Source organism: Oncorhynchus kisutch, linkage group LG1 (assembly GCF_002021735.2).
Source record: "Oncorhynchus kisutch isolate 150728-3 linkage group LG1, Okis_V2, whole genome shotgun sequence".
In the NCBI taxonomy this organism is placed as follows: domain Eukaryota; kingdom Metazoa; phylum Chordata; class Actinopteri; order Salmoniformes; family Salmonidae; genus Oncorhynchus; species Oncorhynchus kisutch.
Window position 1 is genome coordinate 15,712,146 of NC_034174.2, and position 11,698 is coordinate 15,723,843.

General features: G+C 40.3%; 1 protein-coding gene across 2 annotated transcripts; it reads right to left on the reverse strand.

The window, feature by feature from the left end:
* Positions 1-8,706: 8,706 nt before the first annotated feature.
* LOC109864650 (tumor necrosis factor receptor superfamily member 9) lies at positions 8,707-11,331 on the reverse strand. Of its 2 annotated transcripts, none has more exons than XM_020452542.2 (7): positions 11,134-11,331; positions 10,832-10,945; positions 10,227-10,355; positions 10,067-10,139; positions 9,634-9,899; positions 9,410-9,523; positions 8,707-9,248 (listed from the first exon to the last, which is right to left on the reverse strand). In XM_020452542.2, the coding sequence occupies exons 1-7, from the start codon at positions 11,231-11,233 to the stop codon at positions 9,157-9,159; spliced, it is 888 nt and encodes a 295-aa protein (XP_020308131.1). In that variant the 5' UTR covers positions 11,234-11,331; the 3' UTR covers positions 8,707-9,156. The 2 variants fall into 2 exon arrangements, with proteins under 2 accessions (XP_020308131.1, XP_020308210.1); XM_020452621.2 differs by having other exon boundaries at positions 8,707-9,243; positions 11,134-11,330.
* Between the last annotated feature and the right edge of the window lie 367 nt (positions 11,332-11,698).

Consider the following 11,698-nt stretch of genomic DNA (forward strand, 5'->3'; position numbering starts at 1 on the left):
CGAATACTCTCTTCCTTTCTTTTGTCCCTTCATATGCGGTCACTGGGTGAATCTCAATTGTATTCTCGTCGCGTCCTCAGTATTCACTCCTTCTCAAAACCCATTGGATGAGAAAGCCAGAAGTCCCGCCTTTCTGACATTATCCTCCAATGGGTTTAGGAGGCAAGGAGAGGATGCAAGGAAGAAATTGAGATTCTCCCACTGTTCTGCTTCTGTCCAGTGTCCACTCTTCCTTCCTTGCGCCCTTTACTATGCTCAATTTTGATAGTTTCTTTCTGTCCTTTGACATTGATTGCATCGATTTCACTTGTTCAAATCTTGTTAAAAAAAAGAAAGTAATATGAGGAATTAGAAGATGCCTCTACATGTTTTTGTCATAGCTGAGAGAACAGTTAATGTTCTTATCAGTAATTTACATGAGTATTATTATTACTCTTAAGAAATAGAAAAGGAAAAAAAACAGTATTAATTGTTCAAAAAAAGTAAGAAAAGCTGTAGAAATAATAATTACTATTGATGAAAGACTGCACAAATGAAGGAAGCAAGCGATAAACAAGATGACAAAATACAGGGGAATTATAGGTGGCTTAATTAACGTTGTTTCTGTAGAAGACTTCAATTTGTTCACTTGGGACTAGCTGCCATGCTATCTCTGAAATAAAAGCATTCCTGCAACACATGTCAGATCATACAGTGGAGATGCTCTCCATTGACAGCAGACTCTGGCTGGCATGGTCCTTGGTTTAAGCCTGCTGGATGAGCAGGCCACCACTCCTCCTTTGACAGTGGACAGACACATATATCTGAGGAAGCGATGGAAATACTTGTAGCAGGGCAGTTCACTGAGGGAGAAAGGGTTGTGAAAAGGTTGTTTTGAACACGTCACTATTTGAACTTGAACTTTACATCTGAATACTGTAATTAATTTGAGAATACAATGTTGCCTATGCTTTATGTTCCAAAGAATTTCAAAATTACCGACACACCGTGTCAAAGATGTGTTAACCTATTCTGTGGTAGGCTACTCACTGGCTTTAGGCTTCTTGTGTCTGATTATCCTGATGCAGGCTTGAGTGAGGAACACCAGGAGTATGACAGTAAAGAAGAAGGAGCCAATGGCCAGAATCAGCTGAATGGAACACCCGTCCTCTTTGCTTCCTGTCGCTGATGAACAGTCAAACAATTAGATCTACCCAAATACACTACATGGCCAAAAGTGTGGACACCCCTTCAAATGAGTGGTTTTCGGATATTTCAGCCACACCCATTGCTGACAGGTATATAAAATTAAGCACACAGCCATGCAATCTCCACAGACAAACATTGGCAGTAGAATGGCCCATACTGAAGAGTTCAGTGACTTTCAACGTGGCACCGTCATAGGATGCCACCTTACCAACAAGTCAGTTTGTCAAATTTCTGCGCTGCTAGAGCTGTCTCTGTCAAATGTAAGTGTTTTTATTGTGTAGTGGAAACTTCTAGGAGCATCAACGCTGCAAAGTGGTAGGCACACAAGCTCACAGAACGGGACCGCCGAGTACTGAAGTGCGTACAGCGTAAAAATCATCTGTCCTCAGTTGCAACACTCACTACCGAGTTCCAAATTGCCTCTGGAAGCAACATCAGCATACAAACTGTTCATTGGGAGCTTCATGAAATGGGTTTCATTGGCCGAGCAGCCACACACAAGTCTAAGATCAGCATGCGCAATGCCAAGTGTCGGCTGGAGTGGTGTAAAGCTCGCCGCTATTGGACTCCGGAGCAGTGGAAATGCATTCTCTGGAGTGATGAATCATGCTTCACCATCTGGCAGTCAGACGGACAAATCTGGGTTTGGCGGATGCCAGGAGAACGCTACCTGCCCAACTGGATAGTGTCAACTATACATTTTGGTGGAGGACGAATAATGGTCTGGGGCTGTTTTTCATGGTTTGGGCTAGGCCTCTTAGTTCCAGTGAAGGGAAATCTTAACGCTACAGCATACAATTCTAGACGATTCCATACAGAAAGGGTTTGTCGAGATCGTAGTGGAAGAACTTCACTGGCCTGCACAGAGCCATGACTTCAACCCAATTGAACACCTTTGGGATGAATTGGAACGCCGACTGCGAGCCACATCTAATCGCCCAACATCAGTGCCTGACCTCACTAATGCTCGTGGCTGAAAGGAAGCATGTCCCCGCAGCAATGTTTCAACATATAGTGGAACACTTTCCCAGAAGAGTGGAGGCTTTTATAGCAGCAAAGGGGGGACGAACTTCATATTAATACCTATGATTTTGGAATGAGATTTTCAACAAGCAGGTGTCCATATGCTTAGTATACATTGGAAATTACTTTGGATTGTGATTTGTTTGACTAATTGCCAACATACCATGTATGCCACATTTTGAGTTATGGGTCTTGTTCCCAGGGAATATCACATCAAGTCCATGTGCACCACACCTGTTGGTGACAAGGTATTACAAGTTCTTTTGGAGCCACTAGAAACATTTCACATGATAGAGGAGCTCTGCTAAAAGTGATATCTGGCTATTTTTCAAAACAGTGTTCTTACTGTGTTAGCAGTTTTCAGTGACCATGTTCAGTGTCAGTGTATGTGTTATTAGGACATGGGACACATTTCCAAGTGTACTCCCTGGAACCTGTAGATGGAAAACATTATTCAGGTTAGCAGTGGTATGGACATGCCTGTTGACCACTTCCCAGAATTAAGATGATGTTGTTTTTTGCTGCATTTGTAAACGGAGTCAGTGACAGGTAGTAGAGGAAGGAAAACATATGACAGTCTTACCTGTCCTTTTCAGTTCCTCCCCCTTGCCACATTTATTTTCCTTTTCACATTTTGAGAAGATGTGGTCTGAGCATAGGAAACCAGAGCCACACGAACAGTTTGCATTTGGGGTTGAGGTGCACACTCTTGTGTAGACTGCCCAGAAAAGCAACGAGAGAAAGAAGACTATCAGGTGAGAGTCTAGTAATTCAGTGGAGACATTTACAAACCATTACATGAATGAACAGTGTGAGCCTCTCTCTGTGCCTGCCCCAACAGCCACTGCTTTCCTGTTATTTAGTTACTTTGACCATTGAGGGTCGATCAACAATCTAAGGGTAGGACGCTAATGATTTTTAAGAGCTAGACCAATAGAATGTTTTGTTTATGTCACCTGTCATCCACAGGAGGTTGGTGGCACCTTAACTGGGGAGGACGGGCTTGTGGTAATGGCTAGAGCTTAATAAGTAAACAAAATTCAAAAGGCACTCGCACATCTGAGCAATCTAATTTGCAGGTGCATGGCAACAATTGAACAAGATGAAGGAAAAAGGAAACCGCACACTGCTCTTGATAGTATCACCGATCTTTAATAAGCTTACGTATTAATAAACTTACGGCCTTCTTCAGAGCTTTTGGGATTTTTTGAAAGTTGCACAATTATGTGGACCTAGCCCCTCCCACATCCGTTCTACACATCGAAGGGGGTTGGAGGCAAAGGAAAAATAAATAAGTGCTACCAAATATAACAATATGCATTTCATAAATATTACAAAAGTGTATAAATAAGGTGTATTAAACACGTCTGTAAAATCTCAATAAGGACATAGCAAGTTTTCATTAATCATAGAGTACATCATACGAAAAACGTCAGAATAATCTACAAGAGACACATATTTCATGTTCAAATTCACAACATAACATACATAGGCATTTCATCATTAAGTCCTTTAGAAAATAATGTCTGGAGGGTGAAAACTCATAACATTCTCTTTTACTCAGAGTATTATTCATATCTCCTCCCCTATCTGATATCTTAACTTTCTCTATGCCACAAAATCTAAAGGTAGAAATGTCATGCTTCAGGTCATTGAAATGTACAGCGACTGGATAATCCCTGTCATTTCTCTTGATTGAACTTTTATGTTCACTAATTCTCTGTTTGAGAGAGCGGGTGGTTTTACCGACATAACAGAGCCCACATGGACATTTAATAATGAAAATAACATGGGTGGTGGAACACATAATAATGTCATTTATTTGGAACCGTTTTCCTGTGTGTGGGTGGCAGAAAAATTCTCACTTTATCATATTGTTGCACTGTGCGCATCCTCTGCATTTATAGCTACCATTTGGTAGAGGGCGTAAAAGAGTTTGACTCATTTTATTGTGTGGCTGGCAGTTGGCATGAACCAATTTATCGCGTAAATTGCGACCTCTCTTATACACAATACGTGGTGGATATTTAAATTCAGCCGGCAAAACTGGATCTGATGATAAAATATGCCAGTGTTTCTTGACCACACCTCCCACTTTTCGTGAGTTCAAAGTATATGTAGTTGTGAACATTACGGAGTGTTCTTTGGCTTTAGCGGGTCTTTTTTGTAGCAGTTCATCTCGTGTGTTTTCCAATGCCAAATTATGAGCTTCATCCACACATTGTGAGGAATAGCCTCTTCTTAGAAACCTCATGCACATCTCCGCTGCTTCTTCTAGATAATCCTCTGTGGAGTGGCATATACGGCGCAGTCTAAAAAACGGGCTTCTTGGAAGTCCTCTTTTTAATGGCTCAGGGTGGAAGCTGTCACTCTGTAATAGAGTATTTCTGTCCGTTTCTTTTCTGTACAGAGCTGTAAATAGGGTTCCATTTGATTTCTCAATCCACATCTCGAGATAATGAACACGTTGAGTGTCACGTTCAATAGTGGATTTGAGATTAGGGTCAATGTCATTGAGTAGTGCCATAAAATCTGACAAATCTTCTTGAGTTCCTTCCCATATACAAAAAAATTTCGTCAATATATCGATACCACTTCAGGACTTTATTCAAAAATGGATTCTCGTTTACAATATTAACAAAACGTTCTTCAAACCTCGGAGCGAATGTAGAGCCCATCGATGTTAGATTCGTTTGGAGGTAGAATTCATCATTTGAAATAGTTATACGTCAAAACATATTCAGCCAATTCTAAAATGAAGTTTGTTGGTGGATATTCGTTAGTATCTCTGTCTCCCAAATAGTGTGCTAGTGATAGTTGCCTTGTTGTGTTTTAGGTTTGTGTAATTTCGGTAAAATATATATGCATGGACGTATGGCACATTTGCAGCAAAGATATTCATTTTCAGGTTTTGAGATTAGGTTGTTTAATAGGGCTCCAGATTCGAGCATATTTTTCGTATGATGTACCCAATGATTAATGAAAACTTGCTATGTCCTTATTGAGATTTTACAGATGTGTTTAATACACCTTATTTATACACTTTTGTAATATTTATGAAATGCATATTGTTATATTTGGTAGCACTTATTAATTTTTCCGTTGCCTCCAACCCCCTTCGATGTGTAGAACGGATGTGGGAGGGGCTAGGTCCACATAATGGTGCAACTTTCAAAAAATCCCCAAAACTCTGACGAAGGCCGTGTGGCCGACACGTAAGCTTATTAAAGACCGGTGATACTATCAAGAGCAGTGTGCGGTTTCCTTTTTCCTTCAGAGCGTAATAAGTGGAATGGTATCAAACACATGGTTTCTATTCTATTTGCTCCATTCTGGTCATTATTGTGAGCCGTCCTCCTCTCAGCAGCCTCTTGTGCTGTCATCATAACCCTTACCTTGTTGGCATTTGAGGCATGGTTGACAGTCCTCAAAGAGGTCATTGGTCTCAGAGTAGAAGCCCACTGGGCAGTCACCACAGTCAGTTTTGGTGCATGCTGTGCATCGCTTCTTCACAAATGTACCTATGAGCCAGCCAGTCAGAGATCAACTAAATATTAGTTCAGTTATATTCTTACATGCTTCTAACAGGCAAGTCTTACCTGGTGGACAAAGTTCACAACATTTGCCATCTTTCTCATACAAATCATTGCATTGTTGATCAGCTGCTAAAGCCATAGTCCAAAAATACAGAAGACAGATGACTGTCATATGGATGTACTGAATGTCCATTATGTTTAACACATTCTCCTTTCTCCCCCAATTATTTTATGTACTGTATGCAGTGATGTCAGGTATCTCTCTCTGTCTGGGAGCGTGAGTGTGTGGTAAGCAATCTAGGAAGCAAGTGTTTCTGTGATGTTTATCTAGCTGAAGCAATCTATGATGTGTACAGTATGAATGGTGTGAGTTTGACAGTAGACCTAGGTACATAAGCTGAATGTGTGAGCATCTCTCTCTTTCTCCCAATGTGCTAACTTTTTTTCTTACAAAAAATGTATTTGGTATCAGCGTTGCTGGGTTCATTAAAAACTCTGATGGATTTTGGATGTCCTTGGTCTTATTTATTTTTTAGAGGGCCTATACATGAGGACAACTTTACCATATTATCCTGGAGGCAAACTTACACCGTCTCATTACTTTGCATGAATGATATTGCTGAACTTTAAGCAATGCAAAATCATTTGTTTAGCTTCTTTCTATTCTGTGGATGAAAGAGCTAGCATGAGCTGAAATCATTGTCCACCTTAAGGTATAAAACTGGCCACTGGGCGAAATATTTTTTTAGATAGCCTCCTTTCTTGTCTCTGTCACTCTTTCATTCCTAACCCACCGATGTTGACTGCATCAGTTGTGAGACACAGGAACACATCACAACTGTCACAACGCCTCTTCACAGTGACGTCAGCTGCAGATCAGGACCACAGGGAACGAGGTAGGTGGTTGTGTGGGGCCCTAAATGTCACAATACTATCGTAGGCTACATACACAGCTATAGTTCCCCTTATTGATTCCTCTTCTCAGTCGACAGAGCCATGGCACACACCACTCACTGCTGCCTACAACTAGGATCACACGTCACCTGGTCAACTCTACCCTTTAGTGGTGGAGACCCACTTTTATTTATTTTATAAATGTTTTATTTAACCTTTATTTAACTAGGCAAGTCAGTTAAGAACAAATTCTTATTTACGACGACAGCCTACTGGGGAACAGTGGGTTAACTACCTTGTTCAGGGGCAGAACGACAGATTTTTACCTTGTCAGCTCGGGGATTCGATCCAGCAACCTTTTGGTTACTGGACCAACGCTCGAACCACTAGGCCCAAAATTATTAAACTGTCTGGTTGAATTAACTTTTGATGTGCTCAGGTATTTTGTTACATATGTAACGGATGTGAAACGGCTAGCTTAGTTAGCGGTGGTGCTGAGGTAACGGATGTGAAACGGCTAGCTTAGTTAGCGGTGGTGCTGAGGTAACGGATGTGAAACGGCTAGCTTAGTTAGCGGTGCGCGCTAAATAGCGTTTCAATCGTCGACTTCACTTGCTCTGAGACCTTGAAGTAGTGGTTCCCCTTGCTCTGCAAGGGCTGCGGCTTTTGTGGAGCGATGGGTAACGATGCTTCAAGGGTGACTGTAGTTGATGTGTGCAGAGGGTCCCTGGTTCGCACCCGGGTATGGGCGAGGGGACGCTCTAAAGTTATACTGTTACACATATACTGGTATATTTTTACAGGGGCGCAACTTTCACTGGGGATGGGGGGGACATGTTCCCCCCACATTCTGAAATAGCATTTTTGTCTCCCCCAGTTTTATCATCGGAATGTGAAACAAAGTGAGGCAACAGTGTGCTTTAGGACCATGAGGATGCCTCTGAGTGGTTTATACAACTGAATAAAAATGATTAATAACGTGTTGTCCCCCCCATGTGTAAAACCAAAGTTGCGCCCCTGTATTTTTTATAAACTCAGGTGTAGTGTTGCAAATACAACAGGTTGATTATGCTGATCAAAATGGAGTTACAAAAGCTTTTTACAGGAGTTACACAACATATGTCTGGTCCATGTTTACTGCTCACAGGATATATTTTTATGAAGCCAGTGATGCAACATTTTAACCAGCCTTTGTCAAATTGCTTATGTTTCTATCATTTTGGCCTGTTAAAGTGATTATGAATTTTGACACATTTCTGTAAGTTTTGGTTTTGGTAGAAGCGCATGCAGAAACAGAGCCATCATCAGTGTTGCAAAGATTACAAATTATAGAGAGATCCTGATAAAGGTATGATAATTCTAATTCCTAATTCTATGGGTGAAATTCTAACTACTACTGGAAGGTGTGGGCCACCAGGGGGCATTAGTCCTTTGGTGAGCTCACAACCAGTCCAGTCCAGTAATGGGATCCTGTGCTATTAAAAATGTTCCATCTATTAGATGAGGCTTTAAATCATGACCCTGAGGCTGAATGCATTTAGAAAAAAGGTTAAGGCCAACATGTTATTTTTTCGGTAACCTTAAGCCCAAAACAGTCTTAGTGGCTGATGTAGATCGAAATGTTTTTGACCACCCATCACTCATTTTCCATCCTATTATGCACACAACATCCCTTCATTTTGTAAAACTACATATCTACTACAACCTTAGTAATTAACATTGCTGAGATATGTGAAAAGTGATGATAAAAAAAAGATAAAGTGGAACCTATCAGAACATGAAAAGTGATCAACAACATAAGATCTCGCTCACGATGGCAGCCTCTGTCTTTGACTTGATGGTTCCGATTGAAAACGTGAGTGGAAGTCATACAGACTGGGTGGAAGTATCTCTCATTGAAAATAAGTAACAGACCTATAGCCTATCCACAGGGGGAAGACCCTACCCAGTGTCAGTGTCTGTAGTGTACTGATTCTTCTCCCTCTACATCCTGATACTTCTGTTCTTGCTGGGTCTTAGTTTATGTAAATGTCAACTCCTAAGAATGTGCATATGGACATTAGGATCATGCTAAATGTGAAAAAGTTTATTTGCAAAGACATAAACAACCACAACATTTAACACAATACACATTTTACAAAATGTTGCCACATTATTTTGCCACCATAGCATTGTTTTCACATAATCTCCCCTGTAAATCTAACCAGACACCTGAAGGAACAGGAAGTAGTATTTATCATTATTTTGTCAGACGCCCATTTGTGAAAATAAAATAATATCTAGATCCCCCAGCTCAGCCAAGAATAATGCTATTGTTGACAAATAGATTGAAAACAAAGTAATGTCTAAAATGCTTTTCCATAATAACAGAATACATGATAAACAAATATTGACAATATTTTAACATTTTCAAAAACTGTTTAAGTTGTTTCTGGTTTAAAGGAGTAGCATTGAGAATAACAGCAACATTTTGACAATATGAATTATTTGACAGACAGAGAGCCAGGTATCTCTATCATGGCTCCCCCAAACTTGGTTGTTTTACCAGGGAAGAGAAACTGCTGTCTCCACTTTCTTCAACTGGCCTCCGGCACATTGAGTCCTGAGCTAGGGTAGAACAATAGAGTCAGAATATACAGATTCAAATATTCAGATTCAAGAGCCCATCAAGCTCAAATAACTACAATGTACATAATAGCTAAAGAAACTAACGTAACACTTCTCATAACGATTGTGTGACTTATAGTTTCCCTAACAGTTGCACATACATTTTCTGACAGCTGGTTTCTTGTGGTTCTTGATGCAAGGAATGGTGATCAGTTTGCAGGTCACAGTGGTCAGTAGAAAAGTAAGCAGCAGGACAATTCCCATGAGTGTCATTACTGGAAGACAGAAATAAGGCGTTATTCATATAAAGCTATACAATGATCAACTGTAACACAAAGTTATACATGAACGTATGTCATGGACGAGAGTCAAGAACAGCATTTACCTTGGCCAAATTCTGCCGTTGAGAACTTGGGACTTTTGGTCACCTTGATAGTGGGGGCTGGTGTTAAGGTGGGGACATCAGGATGAGGGGATGACCTTTGGCTCTGGATCAATAACTTAGAGGTCTGGATCTGGATGGAGGTCTGGATGGAGCCAGATGGGGAAGTGGTGTGTGTGGAGGAGAGGGTCTTTCCCTCTGGCTCTGAATTCTCATTACAGGTCACATCTGATGTCACACTGCCCAGAATCCTCACTCCACTCCTACACCTGAGACACAAGCAGACACACAGCCATGAGTCAGACTGCCATAAAAAGGCTTTGAAATCAATTGCAGAGGATGACAAAAAGTCCAACATTATATTGTAAATGTAAGGAGATTGCTTGATACTTTAGCAAATAGAAAAAATTGGACAAATGCTAGTTAATTTACATACTCTCGCCATTTCACACATTTAGAGTCCATTTTGGTGGAAAAGGATCCCTCCTTACATTCACGGCATATTAATCCTGAGGTGAGAAATTATATAATGCCAGTTATTTACATTTACTAATCAATCCATTCAAAATCATCAGTATTACATGCTCCAGCTTTACCTGATATATCCAGCTCAGACCCCTTGGCACACTTGCATAACGAAGACTCATCGTTCCTTCTAATGAATCCTGTACGACACTGACATATAGCATTGGAAGTCTTCGTGCACTCTGATATCAATTCACTGTCTGAATAAAAAACAACGTTTTTATAGTTTATTGATACAAACAAACAAACAAACGTGTCTGTGGGTTACACTGGCATATTGTATGGCTATTATTTGTATTCAAATCTAATTTATTTATAAAGCCCTTCTTACATCAGCTGATATCTCAAAGTGCTGTACAGAAACTCAGCCTAAACCCCCAAACAGCATAGCAATGCAGGTGTAGAAGCACCTGTGGCTAGGAAAAACTCCCTAGAAAGGCCAGAACCTAGGAAGAAACCTAGAGAAGAACCAGGCTATGAGGGGTGGCCAGTCCTCTTCTGGCTGTGCCGGGTGGAGATTATAACAGAACATGGCCAGATGTTCAAATGTTCATAGTATTCAACTCAAGATTTGGTGTGGGATCATTATACAGACACTATTTTCTGTCAACAGGTCATTTGTTTACATCATCTATTAATACTGATTGTAACTTCTTACAACATGATTATAACTTACTCTCAAGGCAGTCGGTGCAGGGTTCACATCGCTGAGAGCGATTTGGTCCTGCCTGGTAGTGCCTTTCAGGGCATGGGTCACAAAATCTTCCTCTCCGTCTACTTATCATCTCACCTTGATAATATCATTCACATTATTGTCTTTGTACTGTAATTGTTGTTAACATTGGACTCATTTCACATTAGAAGTAACTTTAATAGTATCAATGGTAAAGAAAAAGTATTCAAGATATATCTACATTCATTGCACATTAGAGTATAACTCACACAATAGCACCTAATAATTAATAACTCATACTTTACCTTTTTTGCATTCGAAAGTTGCCTCCACTGCATTTAAAAATCCTTTACAAGAGAATACACATAAATAGATGAGCACCCAAAATCCAGACAGGATCATCATATAACTTTCGCTATAGAAAAGAGCACGGCTGTCTGTGAACCTGTACAGGGGGGGATTTAATACTATATGAAAACCACTATGATGTGGTGTAGTTCAGCTGTGCCATGTGCACGTTTAAGATAGTGTGATGAATCATATGATTTCCTGCTCCTCTTTAGTTATCACCGCCCCAAGTGTGGTAAATAAATTATAATCCTCATTCTTTTCAACTGAAAATACTCTGTCCTTCAAGGTTTATTATATTTCTTTGACATAACACCCAAATAAACAGATCACTTCCACTCATATTAATGCTGTTTTCTTTTATGTTTCTGAGAGGTACAGTAGGTAGGACATGCTATGTGTACTAAACCCCAGCGTAACTCCCACCTTCTCCTTTTTATTTCTTTATTTTATTTCACCTTTATTTAACCAGGTAGGCTAGTTGAGAACAAGTTCTCATTTACAACTGTGACCTGGCCAACA